The sequence below is a fragment of the Solanum stenotomum genome, chromosome 8 (genome assembly GCF_019186545.1).
Source record: "Solanum stenotomum isolate F172 chromosome 8, ASM1918654v1, whole genome shotgun sequence".
Taxonomy (NCBI): Eukaryota; Viridiplantae; Streptophyta; class Magnoliopsida; order Solanales; family Solanaceae; genus Solanum; species Solanum stenotomum.
In genome coordinates, this window is record NC_064289.1 from 7,519,008 (window position 1) to 7,536,775 (window position 17,768).

Genomic DNA, 17,768 nt, shown 5'->3' on the forward strand with positions numbered 1-17,768 from the left:
TGAAGTCTCTACCTTTTTCTCAACGGATCAAAAAGTACAACTTCTCATATTAAAAAATTGAACTAGTGACTAGGAGTAATACTTTTCTATAATTCTTTATTTAGTTTAAACAATAAAAAATTACTACAATTCGAATAACAACGAAAAATTGTTTTGGAGAAATCGAAAAAATTAAAATTAATATGCAGGACCCCACCATTAAAAACTTGTGGCTGAAAAAATTAGTGGGTGGGTGACCTGGCACCATGTTTAAATTAAACGATATCTAAATCACTTTCAATAGAACGCCAACAGGGTTTGCTTCTAAAACCGTATCTCTCGTAGAAAAAAAAATCCACTTTTGAAACGTCGTCAACTCGCCGGCGGCGACTTTGTCGGATACTAAACGAGAATCTCTAGAATAGTAGAGTGTTTCTACAGTTTCCCTTTCCATTTTGTTGAATACCCTTTTCGTTTTAGTCTGGAAAATGACTTGTGATTCAGAGATCAAGCTGTTTGGCAAGATACTTCCGGTGGTCGTCTCCGGCGCCGGTAGGGGTTTGTATGGTAGTGATGGTGTTAGATATGAGGTAAATAGAAATTGGTCTGATCTTGATCGATGTTTAGAGGGAAATAAAGCAAGCAGTGTAGAGAAAGATGAAGGAAGTGAGTATGAAAAGCAAGAAGCTGAAAAGGTACTTCTTTATGTAATTTCTATGGAATTAAAGTGAGACCCAAATGAGTTAATCGTTTAATTTTAAATTGGTTTGGTTATTTGCTTCTAATTACTTAGATTTAACAGAAGAAATGGATCAGTTCTTGTTTGTCTAATTGGTGATTTTGCTTCTTCTTTTTGCTTATTGTTAATGAATTTTTAATATGTGTTCTCTGGGAAGTAGTTTAATTCAGAAAGCCCCACCAACCATATGGAGTTCTAGATCTGGCACTGCTTAATGTTCTTTTGGTGCCCTCTTCTTTTTAGGGATTATTGATTAATTTGAGGATTCAAAGCATCAAATTTGATATTTCAGCATCATAATATATGCATTTAATGTTCCCTTTACCATTTAATTTGTAGCCAAAACGTTGGAGGAAGAATGTGCTTTTGTGTACTTTTTCATGTTTATCATAGTTGAAGAGGGATCCTCGATCTATAAAAAAGTTTCGAACTTGTCAGTTTACTGTCTGTGATTGATTCTTGCTATTGTGCTGATTGGATTTAGCTCACACAGTTTACTATAGATATTTAATTGCAATTTCATAAGCAGCTTATGCAGTTTTGTGTTTTGATTTTAGGATGATATAACTGGAGAGCTCAGTGAAGCTAAATCTGAGGAGGGAGATCAAAATCAGATGATGGAAGAATCAGAAAATACTAAGACTCCATCAGAATCAGAGAGCAGTCCTAAATCTTCAACTGAGGAAGACCCTCAAGCAGTAAAATCATCCGAGACTGAGAATGAACCAACTAATGTGACAAATTCTGAGCAGAACAATCTGAAGAAGCCAGACAAAATCCTCCCATGCCCTCGTTGCAATAGTTCGGATACAAAATTCTGTTACTATAATAACAACAATGTCAACCAGCCTCGTCATTTCTGCAGGAGCTGCCAGAGGTATTGGACTGCCGGTGGAACCATGAGGAATCTCCCTGTGGGAGCTGGTCGTCGCAAGAACAAGAATCTTGCATCTCAATACCGTCATATAAGTATCCCTGAAGGATTACTAGCAGCAGGAATTGAATCTCCAAATGGATTAATTCACCATCCAATATTCAAACCAAATGGCACTATTCTATCCTTTGGTCCCGACATACCCCTGTGTGAACCTATGGCTTCTGCATTAAATCAAGCAGAGAAAAGGGTATCGAATGGTATCCAAAATGGTTCTCACAAATCAGAAGTCAAGAATTCTTCTTGCAAAGGTGGAGATACTGGGGATGAGTGCTATAGGGGGTCTAACATCCCAACTCCAAATATGATGGTGGAAGAAGGTAAAGGAGAGGCCCACAAGGCTGTTATGCATGGTATAAATGGCATCCCATCTCCTGTTCCTTGCCTCCATGGAGTACCTTGGCCTTTTCCATGGAATGCTGCAGTTCCTATGTCGGCTATTTGCCCCATTCCCTTCCCTATGCCGTTCTTCCCTACTCCTTATTGGAATTGCAGTGTGCCTCCTTGGAGTAATCCTTGGCTGAGTCCACCTCTGCGAGCAGCAAACGAGAAAACATCAGGTTCTGATCCTACTTCGCCTTTAGGGAAGCATTCTAGAGAAGGGGATTTGCTTAAGCCAAGCAATCCTGGGGGCAAAGAACAATCAGACCAAAAGTATTCAGAGGGGTCTATTTTGGTCCCAAAAACATTGCGGATTGATGATCCTGATGAAGCTGCTAAGAGTTCTATATGGTCAACACTTGGGATTAAATATGATTCTGCTAACAGGGGAGAGTTTTTCAAGGCCTTACAACCAAAAAGCAATGACAAGCACAACAAAGCCAATACATCTCCAGTATTGCATACTAACCCTGCAGCTTTATCTAGATCTATCACCTTCCAACAAAGTGCCTAAAGATGATCCTATGAATCTCCGTAGGATGGTCTTCACTTGAAATTAAGTGTGACTCTGTTATCTGATGAGGGCTTTTTGGGGCCTAGCAACCAAAAAGTAACAAAGCTAAGATAATGCTTTTTTCTCCCATTGAGCTCCAGCGGGAAGTACGTGATCAACTTCATGGATTTCCTGCCTGATGGACACTTACCGCGCACTAGATCACTTACAGAACTGTGAGGCTAATATCTCTCAAGTGATCCAATGAAACTGGGGAAAGCTATTGTAGAAACTTATGTTTATAGTTTTCTTGGTAGCAATAAGAGCTAGTGACTGGCTTGGTTTCTACTTTTTGTGTGTTTTCTAAATGTACATAGCTTTTTACAGCTAACACTAGAAGGAGGAAGACAGTTGTTTAGATCCTCATCCAACAGTTGTAACATATTTTAAATTAATGTCAAAAGTAAGTTTGGAGAGCCACTTCCTATTTAGTACCTCTTTTTCTTGGAGACTTGAAATCTTTAGGATCTTAAGATAGATTCTGCCTTTCCTTGATGTGTTTCAAAGCATACATTACAAGGACTTAAAGAATCTAAAATTATATCAATAGAAACACTTGTGCTCTATAAGCTTGAGAGTAGCAACCCTTCATTTTGGCATTGTCATCTTACTGACTAGTTATGTCAACTCTTTCTTAATATGTTGGGACTAAAATGGAGCATGCCTTACTGAAATGTTGAAACATCATAAGCAAGAATTCCGAAAGAACAGTTCACTTCAAATTTTTTTACTTATTTTTCTCTATTATCTGGATTATGAAATGTTAAACTGTTTCACAACCTAATATATCATACAAAACCAAAACTGATAGATACCTCTACTTGACCCTGCAGTTTCAAAAATTGTTTTGCCTGTTAATTAGACAAGAAATGATCAATCAATTAACTACACTTCAATCCCGAATTAATTTGGATAAGCAAATATCAACAAAACTGTTACCACCAAGGATGTGATGGAATGGATCTCTACGCTTAACTTTGAGTCACATGAATAATTTTTATTTTTGATAAATAACGCTCTCTTCTATACAAAAAGTGAAGAGGATAGAGTGTACACGGACAAATACCTAACTAGACTTTTAGTAGCATTCTATCAATAAGAAACAAAGTAGATATTTTTAATGGGGCCAGGCAACTCTAAGCCACATCTTTTGATTAAATTAGTTGGGGTTGGGTCCCAAATTCCATATGCTCATAATGATATTAAGGCATTTTCAATTAACTTTTGCTTTTCTTTTGGATTTTTTCCTTTCCCTTTTAGAGGTATTTATTATATAAAAATGTCTGATGTATATCTGCATGTTCCTTGTTGTTCTGTTTCTTAGACAACTGATAATACAAGGTTGAAGATTTTTCATGGTAGGGTTCATCAATTTCAAGCCATTCCTTTTTTTCCCCCCCTAAAAATAATATCTATTTATGAATTTTACAGCTCATTTTATAGACCATTAATTTGATGTAGGGGCGGAGCAAACATTTCAGTAGCTAAAGTGAAAAATAAATAGGAGGCCTTAAATTTTGAAATAATAATTGATGATGTATTTTTTTATTTAAAGTATATTTTTCTAGTTTATTTAAATGAAAAAGTCTACTTTTTCTATAAGCAGAACTTCTTTTCTTTCAATTTTGTTTCAATTTGTTTGTCTGATTTTGAATTGATATTAAGAATTTAATGAGCAAACTTTTAAAGGTAGTTGTATTAAACTAGACAGTTACAAATTTTATATTAATGCCCTCAAACAAATGCGTTATTTTTACATGCATAGAGCCGCCCCTGATTTGATGTTGCTTGGCGATGATTGTTCTATATCTACATTTTTATGTACTTTATGAGTTTGTTTCCTGTTTGTAACTGTTTAATTCTTAAATTGAAGTTGCAAAGTGTTAGGGATATATGTTATTAATCAAATATTTAAATATAATGTTTATTTTAATAACTATCATAATTAAAGTTGAAAATTATTGGGATATATAATATTAATTATGTGATATATATATATCAGGAGTATTTGTTATGAAATATTTTTATTAGTTTAATAAAGTTTTAAATAGGTCATATACGCATTTGTGTATTCTTTATTTGTATAATATATGATTTAGAGAATTAGGTTTTAGTTTATACATGGAAGATTAAATCATCGGTTCTCATAACTATAAAAATTATATTCACCATTAAAGACGAAATGAACAAGTTGTCGACATGATTGTAGCACAAAATTAAATGTAATCTATCTTGATTGCGGGACTATATAATTTTAACTTTTTGTGTTAGTACATTATGTTATTTATGTATTGAATGGACCAAATAGAGATAAATATTTTATATTGACTATCTAAAATAAATTCTCTAGTCCATTAAATACACATATACTCTTAATCTTAATATTATTACAAGCAATATACATGATAAGTTAAATGAAGAAAATATTCATTTACAAAATAATAATTGTTGATAGAATTCATGTCTCGATTTAGAGATTGATGATAAACTTATAAATTTTCATATGTGTAAACTCAATCGATGAATTTTGTATTCCACATGGAGAAGCCTCTCAAAATTATAGTAAATTACACTTAGCACTTTTGTGATATGATTCAGTTATTCCTGCCTTGTGAAGAGAAAATCAAATACCTATATTTTGTATATTATGAAAATTCTATTCGAATATAATGATTCAATTATGATGTATTCACTACATTTAAAAATTAATCACCTACCCTTGTGTGGGAGAAATATAAATAGTGTTATGCATTTTGAATTTTACCTAAATACTTGCAGCATTTCTAATCAAGGAGTATAACTCAAGTGTTATGTCCAATGAGTGTTCATAATTCGATTTGAGTAAAATTAAATTAATTTAGTAAAAATTTAAAATTAAGTTAAATTACATATAATTTATATTCATCAGTTTGATTTGATTTGATTTGATTCAATATTTTTTATATTTAAAAAATATGATGCTATGCTATTTCTTTCTTTAATTTTTTCTACTACAATTAACTCCCCCATCCCCCGCCCTTCCCCCTCCCCCATCATTTTCCAACTTATAATCTATTATTAACCTTTTATTCTGGTGGCTATAATTTTCTTAGATTATGAAGATTTTTTTTTTTTCAAATAATAACTGAGCTTAAGGTGTAAAGTAGATAAATAAAATTTTCACGAAAAAATAATACAAAGTACTTCGAATTATTTATAAAAATAATAATAATATACTGTCTATATATAATTCAAATTTTATGTATATAACGTATCAATTATGTTCGGTTTTCTTATTTGGTTTGTTTTTAATGAAACCAACCAAATATTATTAATCTTTTTAAACTTAAATATTAACCAAATAAAAATTGATTTATTTTGTTCAATTTTCAATTTTTAATTTGAATCGATTTTAACCCAATCGTAAACACCCCTATCATGACTTTGGCAAGGATAAGAAAAGTAATTTCTCTTTTATTTTCTTCAAAATAAAAATATAGTAGTAATAAATAAGATTAGAAAAATTTAATGTCCTTATTTTTGGATCCAAAGGACACTTTAGGAATGCACAAAAAATTCACCCTAAAAATTATCTGCAAACTAATTTTTTTAAAGTGTATTGAAATAATGAACGAGTCAAATCTATTTTTAAATTGTCGGTTAAAGTTTCTTGGAGGTGACTATCAAAATCAAGCTTACTGTTATGATCCGCCATTTTATCATATCATTTAGGCATAAAATTAAAGCATAAGTGAGCTAGCCTTAGTGAGAAGAATCTAGAGTCTTGAAGAGGTTTGGAGAAGACTCTAGAATACCCTAGAAGATTTCTTGGAAGACTTTAGAATTCTCTCGGCTTGTAGAAAATTCTAGAAGAAGGATCAATTTATAAATATGTAGGGACTTGTGTAATACTTTTTATTTTACATTTTAGCTCCTAGATGTGTAAATTGAATATAGGACATTCATTTGTAGAGTTCGGAGTCAAAAGGACAAGAAAATTTGCCGAAAATTTTAAAAGGGCAACAAAATTCAGTTAAGAACAAAAAAGACACATTTTTAATGCCCAAATTAACATTGTTAGAATTAGATCAAATTGGATAAGACTCAAATTTTCATGCACCTTGTAAGGCGCAGCGCTGTCAGCGTCTTACAGGAGGCACGCGGCTGCGCCTTGTGAATTTGAGCCTTCGCTTAAATTAAAAAAAAAAAAAAAAGCTTTTTCAGTTTTTCATTTTTTACAAGCTTGCAAGTGACTTGTTTTTTATTACTCTTAGAGATTTTAGTCAAGTATTAAAATTATAATTGACAAAAACATTTCATCTTTTGTTTGAGATTCACTCCCATCACGTACAAGATATATTGGTTATTCTATAATTTTAAATATAAAAAAATATTTTATTTAGTGTACATCACAAATGCATATAAACATTATGGTCCTATCAGTGGCGGATCCAGGATTTAGAGTTCGTGAGTATCAAATAGACTTATCGATTAAATTAATTTTATATTTGATTAAATTATTCATCTTTTCGATATATATCATAAATCAATCAATAAAATATAAATAATAAGATATTACAAATCCACACTCCACACTTAAAGCATGAAGTTAACAAATTTAAAAGTTTCAATAATATTACTAATATTAATATTCATCATTCATTTACAATTGTCCTCGACGAGTTTTCATATTTTGAAAACGATCGATAATGACATCATTACTAACATTTATAAATACATCACGCTCTATGTAACACACTAGACAATCATTTAAATATTGATTACCAATACTATTCCGCACTTCATTTTTTATGTGCTTCATTGACGAAAATGCTCTCCACAGTTGCCGTAGCAACAGGTAAAATCAAAGTCAACTTTACAAGTAAATAAACAAGTGAAAAGTCAAAGGAGTAATAATTTAATTAATTTAATTTAAGTCAATAACAATTATTAAAAAATAATAATAATGTGCCAGCTGTTTTTCCTTAAAAAAACGTGCTTGGAGCTTTATTTTTTCTTAAAAAGCGTCTGCAGTAAATTTCTTAAAAAAATAGGTACAAATAGGATTCAAACCCGCAACATCAACCTTTTAAAGTTGCCCTCCTGCCGTGGCACCACAAGCTAGTTTTGTTCTCTAGGTGGCACGCTTTATATTTATATAAATATTATATATATATATACCTATGTATATATAGAATTTCCGTCGAAGTTCGGGGGTGGCGTGGCACCCCCACACCCCTTCATAGATCCGCCCCTGGGTCCTATACTATGTTCCTTTCTTAAACTAATTTTAAAAAATCAAATAAATTAAAACGAAGGAAATATAATTAATTACGGGGGTTGCCAATTGAGCAAGATAAGTGATAAGTGATCATTAATAAAGTTGTAATTCATTGAATTCTTAGTATAAATATAACCCAATGTTGCTTTAATTTCTTCATCCTTAAATAATTAATATAACTAAGCTTTGAAGAAGAAGGAAAAAAAATGATGGGTGCCAATTGAAGATTGTGGTCCTATTCATTCGTATAAGTTTGCATATATGGCTAAAGAATGCCATTAAAATTACTTAAATTGCTAAACAAAAATTTGTATGTCTTTGCATGCAAGTTTGAAACAAATTTATTATTTATTTAATTTGTGAGTGAATTAATATTAAAAACATAAAATATAAAATATTTTAATTGTTTCAAGAGAAAAACTGATTTTTTAAATTTTTTTATAATTAAGGGAAGGAAAAAACTGAAAACTGATTTATTTATTTTTTAATTTAAGGGAAGCCAAAACGTGAAAAACTTTTTTTAATTTTTTTTCAAGGGAACGCTCAAATTCCTTGCGCCTTGTAAGGCGCAGCCGCTGTGCGTCTTGCAAGACGCTGACAGCGCTGTGCCTTACAAGACACATGAAATTTTGAGCCTTATCCAATTTGACCTAATTTCAACGGCGTTAATTTGGGCGTTAAAATGTTGCCCTTTTGATTCTTAACTGAATTTTGTTGCCCTTTGAAATTTTCGCAAATTTTCTTGTCCTTTTGGCTCCGGACTCTTCATTTGTAACTCAGCCAAACAAGTGTAAGCAATCTTCCAAATGAATACAAAAATCTTCTTATAAACTCTCTTGCGTCTTTCTTCATTTTCTTAGCAATATACTACAATTTTTTTTTGGATATAATATTAAGCAATATCCTACAAATTTTTGGATATAATATTAAGCAATATTCTACAATTTTTTGGATATTTATAAAAAAAAAAGATCAAAATACATCAAATATAGTGATCAAGATTCAATCTTACTCAAGATTGACCAACGTTTTTGGCGATAAAATGCATGACAAAATCATCATGCATTCGAAAAAAATTAAATTAGGAGAGAACATTTAATATAGAAAATGCACACAATTGTAATCATAATTTTGATAAATACGATCACAATTATCATCATTCATTCATAAAAAAAATTAAATAATTAGGAGAGAAGAATCTAGGAAATACATATAATTGTAATAACAATTTTGATAAATATGATCACATTTATCATCATGCAGTCGAAAAAAATTAAATTAGGAGAGAAGAATCTAGGAAATACATATAATTGTAGTCACAATTTTAATAAATACGACCCTTGTTTATGTATTATTAGCAACTTTGTATTAAGAGAGGAGTCCTCTCTAGGTGCTTAGTTTAAATAATATATCATATTGTATTGGGTTGAGTCCACTAACCTTAGTAGGTAGGTCGACTTCGGACCCACCTTAGGTTTGGAGGTAAGGTAAATGCCCCCCTCCTTGTATAATTTTGGTTTTATATATATGATAAGGCCTGGGGGTGTTGCTCAACCCCTGACCCCCTCAAGGGTCGTTCAATTAAAAATAAATAAAAAAAAATAAATACGACCACATTTATCATCATGCATTTGGAAAAAATAAATAAATTAGGAGCGAAGAATCTAGGAAATGCACGTAATTGTAATCATAATTTTGATAAAATACAATCACATTTTAAAATTTATTTTGTGATTGTACTTTATTTTTTCATGCTTGATAAAAAAATTTGCAAATAAATTGACACGTTCGATTACTCTCACAAATTAAATCTGCAAAAAAATAGTCACAAAATTGCAAATATGAAAGTTCTATTCTTATGAATATTTCAAGTCTCATCTTTAAGTTTTGATAAGACTACGCTTCGTCGATAAATTTTGAAATAAATGATATCTCTAAATCTTGAAATAAAGGATATCTCTGGACGTCGATAAATCTTGAAATAAAGAATATCTATCCACATTGAAATTACCAAATAAAAAATAGAATTCTTAAAGATGAATCCAACCCATTTTCAAATGGTAATTCCCGTAGAGTTTCTCGGAGGCTATTACACTTGAAATCCCCCAACTCACACTAATAAAAAAAGGGAAAATTGTATATAATAGCAAACTATTAATTCAAATTAAATGTTATAACCACAGTTTGATTTAATTGTAACCCGTAGCAAACTGTTGCCATTCGCCTCTCTTCCTAGGTTTCTCGCTCGCCAGTCTCTCCCTCGCCTCTCTCGCATTTATACAATTGTGTTTATATAAAGCGAGAGAAAACTGTATATACAAATACAAATGATACATACATTTTCGTCCTATACACTAATAATTATACAAATACAGATCTTCCCCTGCCCAGTTCTCTTTTGTCTTTCTCTCTTTCTCGCTTTATACAAACACATATTATACAAATTACAATGTATAATTTGTGTTGTATAAAGCGAGAGAGAGAGATTTGGTATACAAATGTTTTATTTCGATTCAATTATATACAAATTCAAATTTTATGCAGATATACAAACACATAAAATTGAATTGAGAGGCTACCAGCGATTTATACAAACGAGAGGCTGACAACGATTTATACAAATGGTCTGCCAACGAAATTATACAAATCTGAAGCATTGCCAGCGAGTTATACAAACTGATGCTCCATAGCAAATATAAAGTTTGCTATGGAGCGCAATTATACAAACTATAACTATAACATACAACTATGATTTTTATATTTGCTATGTGTGAAAGTTGCTAAAAAAAAAGGGTAAACCAAATAAAAAGAAAGAGAAAAGAAAGAGGAAGTATTTGAACCAGACTAAACTAATCACTCATTTTTTTTTATTCTCAAGTCTCAAATTTAAGACCGTTAATTTATCTTATTATAATTCTTGATCGAGTTAACATCTAATCCATTTAACTGGTTGTGATATATGTAGGGGCATACATTTTAAATTTTAGCTCTATCATATATATAAATTCACCCAAGTATTTTTGTTACGTGCAGATCCTTCTTGAATTCTTGTAATTAAACACTAACACGTTTAGCCCATATTCCACAAAATAGGACCACTAAAAATGAAACAAATTAAACTAAAAGAAATTTGAAATTACTGTTGATTAGGACCACTATATGAAAGAAACAAAAAGAAATCTGTAACTATTGTTGATTATTTACTTGGTGAGAGTAGTGGACCAATATTGATACAAATCAATTTTGTTTTTATGTTATTGTATTGTTCCTTCGATATAATGGCACTTGGAAAATGTAGTTACCATGCATGATTAAAAAGTTACGATAATAATATACTAGTACTATTTTTTTAGTAAAAAAATCTTAAATGTTACCCCTCGATGCTACAAGTAATTGAATAGGGATTTTCCATCAACACATCAATAATTTTATGCTATATTTTTTTTTTCTTTGAAATTGGAAGGATTTTATTTATTAAATAGTAGGTTCATCCATACAAAAAGGAGCTGATCTAAACGATATAGTTCCATTCGCATCTCCTTCAAGAGCTTTTAGTGTAAAGGAGGGAGATGCTTCAAAAACAAACAACTTGTTCATAGGCATATTTGGATCCATAGTCTTCCTTCCATATTCCGCTAATAAGTCATCTACTGATGAGTTAGCCTCCCTCATTAGATGCTTCATTGTTGATCCTCCCATCAGTAGGAGCATTGACCTGCAATCCGAATAAATGTGTGAGTGTATTGGTTTAGTACTTTCTAAGGTGTTAAGTAATACCTGAAAGTCGGTTTCCACGAGCAAATGATTAATGTTTATTTTCTGTGCTAGATTCAAATCATGGAGCAAAGCTAGTAGTTCCGCATGATGGGCATTAACAACTTTTACTTTGCAAGAAAATCCTACAATCCAACTGCCTAGATGGTCCCTTATAACTCCACCGGTTCCACCCATTTTCGAGTTTTGATCAAAGGAACCGTCAATATTTAGTTTGAGCATTCCTTCAGGCGGCCGGTGCCATGCTACAGGGGTCATAGTTCACTCCCAACCAAAAAAATAATTTTATGCTATATGTTTCCACTATAAATAGTTCATTCTAAAGGACCTTAGTTAAACATTCACCAAATAACAAGATCATAGTATATAACTTACTATACACTGGTTCTTCTAATAAGGTTGAAACTGAAACCGTGTTTGTAATGTTGGATGTTCTCTTGTCTATTGTTTCAAATTCTTGATTCAATATGCATGGCAAATGATAATTAATAACAAACTCGGTTTCAAATTTCAACCTTATCAGTAGTACTATCAGCTAAAATGATTTGTTCATCTGATTGAATTGTTAGAGATTCATGATTACAAGTTAGAAAATCGAATTTTCATCGATAAGGTGAAAATTCATATACTACGACTTTTCATTTCTTTATTGTTAATTAGATGTATACATCACCAACATTTTTGTTTGTGTCATATTATTACAGATCAAACTATCAATGTTTTTAAGCCACTCATGAAGCTGCTAGGCCAAGGAATCTTGAACTATGAAGCAGATAAATGGGCTAAACATAGAAGAATCATCAATCCTTCTTTTCACCTTCACAAGTTGAATGTATATATCTCTAATCTTCATAATTACTTAATGTTACTATTTAGATCGGAGATAATGGTAAAAAGCACATTTAAACTATTAATTTTACGCGAATTTTACTCTTCAAACTATCAGCTATGACTCTTAAAAATAAATTACATTCAACACTCTTGTATTATGACTCGGTTATAAAATATAATTCTTGTATCATAAAATCTAATAGCAATAGCAATAACAATAATATATTCAATATAATTTTATAAGTGAGATTTGAAAAGAATATAATTCTTGTATCATAAAATCTAATATCAATATCAATAACAATAATATATTCAATATAATTTTATAAGTGAGATTTAAAAAGAATAGTATATATACAACCTTATTCCTATATTGTGAAGCGGAAAATCAAATATTTATATTCTTTATATTATAAAATTCCACTCAAATATAATGATTCAATTATGATATATTCACTATATTATAAAACTTAAATAATTTCCCTTATGTGGTTGAAATATAAATAGTGTTATGAGTTACGTGTTACTTAAATACTGACATCATTTTTATTCTTTGTCTCAAATTTGCGACCATTTATTCATCTCACATAATCCTTGTCTAGTTAGCATCTAACTCATTTAACTGGTCATGATATAACAAGTTTAGAAGGATATAATAAGTTTTTCTTAGATTTTACATTTTGTATTAGAATATATATAAATATTAAAAATTTTAATTGCAAACATGATAACCAAGATAGAGCTATGAGTATGTTATTAATTCAAAATTTATAAATTTTAAATGTTAGATCCGTCTTGTGAGATACTTACATGTTTAGCCCATTTCCACAAAATAGAACCACTAAAAATGAAACAAAGAACAAGAAACTTAAAATTATTGTTGATTGGGACCAGTAAATGAAACAAACAAAAAGAAATTTGTAATTGTTGTTGATTAGTGTATTCTTCTCTATATTTGATTTGTTTTGTTACTTGGTGAGAGTAGTGGACCAATATTAGTACATATCAATTTTGTTTTTATCTTATGTATTGTTCCCCTTTCAGGACTTTCCCTATATATCTCGTGAATCAACGTACTTGAAAAATTTAATAACCATACATGATTAAAATGTTGCGATAATAATATATATAGTGTAATTTTTTAATGAAAATTTTTTCTTGAAGTCACGGGTCGAAAAGGATTCTCCATCGCACACCAATATTGATTTTATGCTATATGTTTCCCCTATAAATAGCTCATCCTGTGGACCTTGTTTATAAATCAACCAAATAATAAGATCATAGTATATATAGACTTCACTCATGTGCACTTTAAGTGAATCATATGAGAGTACTCATGATAAGGTTGAAACTCAAAACGGTGTTTGTAATGTTGAATGTTCTCTTGTTCATTGTTCAAAATTCTTGATCCAATGTGCATGACAATTAATTACAAACGCGAGTTTGAGTTTCAACCTTATCAATGGGGAGGAGATTATAAGGTGAGAAATCAAATTTTTACCAACGAGATGAAAATTCAGGTATTCAACCAACAGAGTTATTATATGATTTCCCATTTCTTTGTTGTTAATTAGATTTATACATGTAAATCACCAACATCAAGCTTTCAATGTTTTTAGTTACCACTAATGTGTAATATTTTCTAGAAGGCTTCCGCTGCATTCACCTGAAGCTTTTAGCCAAAGGAATCTTGAACAATGAAGCAGTTACATGGGCTAAACATAGAAAAATCATCAATATTGCTTTTCACATTGACAAGTTATGGTGAAGATATCTCAAATCTCCGTATTTCCTTGATGTTACTATATATTAGGTAAGAAATAATGATCAAAATCAAAATTGAATTATCACTGATAGCGAGTTTTGCATTTTAACTATCAATTATTTTTTTTTTCTATCCAAATTATTACCATCTAGGTGTGTATTAAAACACACATAGATGGTGATAGTTTAGATAGAAAAAGGAAACAATTGATAGTTGGACTAATTAGCTTCGAGGTATGTATTAGTATACAAATGATGATAGTTCAAAAAAAGAAAGAGAACAACTTGTAGTTAAAATATGAGACTCGCAAAAATAATAATAATAGTTTAAGTGTATTTTTTTTATCATTATTACAAGTGCCCATATAAGTGAAATTAGTAATTTGAAAATAAGACAAACAACTTGTTATGTCCAATATATCAATATTGATAGTCACTATTAGAAGCGGAGGGTTTTTCCATCGCTAATCAATAAAAAACTAAACGTGTTATAAAATATGAATTTTCCACCAAGTTAGCTCCTTGAAAATTATATTTCAAAAATATTAATGTAATGTGATTGTCCAAGCGTTTGTAGTGGACATGCACTATCATGTTTTGTTGTTGACTCTGTGGTGCGGATAAAAATAATAAGTAACATCAAAGTAAAAAAAAAAAATCATGTTTTTTTAAGAAGATCTTAGTTTGTGGATTTTAATGAAATGTTACTGGCAAATTTAGTGGCGGACCCAAAAATTTTACCAAGTGGGTTCAAATATGAAGAAGAAAATTTACAAAAATAAAAACTAATAAATTAATGTGTTGTTGTCTGGTTTCGAACCGGGACACTTCTACAAAAATAAATCCACTTTACCAAGGATTGTCATTTGTTTAAACGGGTCAATTTTTCAAAAGATAAACCAAATATACTTATATATACTGTGTAATTTTTTTATGAAATAGGTTCATTGACCCAACATAGATTCGCCCCTACCTGCCTGCAATGGGATATTTATTGTGCAACAAAGTGAACATCCATCTTTTTTTATTTATTTTGCGAAGAAAAAGTAGTTGGTGGAAGGACACAGTTTTCTAGCCGAGGAACTTCTTTTAACTTGTTAGTGTATATATTACATTTAGACAGGGTGGAGCTACCCTATAGCAAGGGGTGTTGATCGAAAAATTACATAGTATATATAGGTCAAAATTTGATTTAATAAATATATATAAGTGTTGATACATCTTGACATAAGTTGAAGGTATAGTCTCGTGGTTAAATACATAACATATATAGGTCAAAATTACATAGCATTGTTCTAATTTCTAAAGTTTACTCACCATGCAGGTTCAATCATATAATTTCAGGCCCATTAGTTTCAACAACTACACCAACAAAATCATTTACAAAATTATGACTAAAAGGCTGAATCCTATGCTCACCAAGTTAATATTTGATAATCAAAGTCAATTCGTTTTTGATAGACTAATGTAATGCTTGTCATGATATTGTCAAACCAAACTAGGGAGCAAAATAACAAAAAATTCATAATAATACCATTTAGTTACGAATTAGTGGTGAATTATAAAAAAAAATCATCTTTCTAGAAATTATTTAGCTTTGAATTAACCCTGAATTACTGACATATTCTATAACTAGTTTCATGTTTTTTTTAAGTAATGGATGTTACAAAAAGAGTTTAGTATAGTTTACTCTAAAATTAAATGTGGATGACTAAGAGCCTGTTTAGATTGACATAAAAACTAATTTTTAAAATTAATTTTTAAGTCAAAAAATAAAAAATCAAACTGAAATAATTTTTAAGTCAAAAAATAAAAAATAGGGGAGGCGTACTTTTGATTTTTGACTCATTTTAAGTCATTTTAAACTTATTTCAAGTCATTATTGACTTTGTCACATACTTCTTAACTTATTTTAAGTCATTTTAGACTTATTTTATATATTTATCAAACACTCTCAAAAATTAAAAAATAAATTTAAAAATAAATTTAATCAACTTTTAAGTCAATCCAAACACCCTATAAATCAAAGTAAAGGGCTTGACTGTCGTCAACGAAACCACATATATCATAGCGGTAAATTACCTACTACAATTGAGATGTATACGACAAAGGATTTCCAGGAAGTTGAAGGGTTCAACCCCAACTATTGCTTTCTAGGTTGTTTGTATCTGGTTTGAAGATAAGTTATTTAAATATTAAAGTCGGTAAATTATTTACGTATATATAAAATTAATATTGTGTTTTGCTTTGTAATTTTAAAATTTTGTGTATTTAATATATGCATAAGTTATGAGAGAATTTCATAGTTAATAAAGAAGAAACTTGTTTATGTATTAATTTATTAATACTATTATGTTTGATTTGCAATTTAAAAATCCTCATTACTGATACATGTTTAAGTCATGAGGGAATTGATTTATTCATTCACGTGGAATAGAAGATGGAATAACTTATAACTACATAATTAATAGGGAAAACAACACAAATCCCACTAGTTTAGGAGCTAATTACCTTCTTTCCCATGAGTTTACAATATTACCAAGCCTACCATAATTTGTTCTGCGGATACACATATCTAACGCGCCTAGATACATGTATCTCAAATACATGTATCTTGATAATTGCATCTAAATAAGGAAGGTAACTGATACATGTATCTCAATAATTGTTTCTAAATAAGGAATGTAACTGATACATGTATCTCGAATACATGTTAATTAATCAGATACATATAATTAAGTTTATTTAAATAAGGAATGTAACTGAAATACATAAATTAAGGAGGAATTCACATGTATAACATCTTTGGAGTATCTACGGCTCATAAGAAAATATTTTAAAATTTGAATTTTTGTGTATATAATATGTTCATTATATGTATCTAAATTATTCTTTTATGTATCTGGCGTTTCTTCTATGTATCTAATATATACTTAATGATTAGATGTATTGATCTGTCCATTCTATGCACCTAAACTGTTTTTCTATGTATCTTATAACCAACAAAAAAATGTCCAATTTTAGCGGCGATGAAATGGCTCCCTTCTTCGACTTCCTCGATGTTGTGCGCCATAGTTGATAATGAAGTCAATTGTGTTGGTTGCTATGACTGGATTTTTGGATATTTATGAATTAATCATAGTTGTGATTATTAATTAGTACATGGGTTAACCCCAAAATCAATTCCTAGTATCTTTTTGATAGATATCCTCACCTTTCCTCCGATCTTACTTGTGGTCTTGCTAGCTTCTCTGTTGGTATGGCCATCGGAGTGTTAGTGACGCTAGGAGAAAAAATGTGGAAGAGAAATAATTAATTTGGTGTCAAGGTATAAATTATGGAGAGAATTAAGTGAGTAAATAATTGAGGACTCTATTTTAGGTTAATTTTAAAGTGATTGATCTCAATGTATTTTACTCCAAATTTGGTATTAATAAATCCTAGTTTTATGGAATTGTTTATTTGATTGTATCTTTTAAAATATATGGTATAAAATATTAAAAGTAGTAATATATGTAATTGTTTAAAAGTAGAGATAAAATTAGTATATATG

The 17,768-nt window shown here is 30.3% G+C and overlaps 1 protein-coding gene across 1 annotated transcript; it reads left to right on the plus strand.

The window, feature by feature from the left end:
• The first annotated feature begins 270 nt into the window (after positions 1-270).
• On the plus strand, positions 271-2,988 carry LOC125873016 (cyclic dof factor 3-like). The gene is made up of 2 exons (XM_049553857.1): positions 271-674; positions 1,276-2,988. Exons 1-2 carry the CDS (start codon positions 468-470, stop codon positions 2,545-2,547), a joined length of 1,479 nt encoding a protein of 492 aa, XP_049409814.1. The 5' UTR covers positions 271-467; the 3' UTR covers positions 2,548-2,988.
• Positions 2,989-17,768: the final 14,780 nt, after the last annotated feature.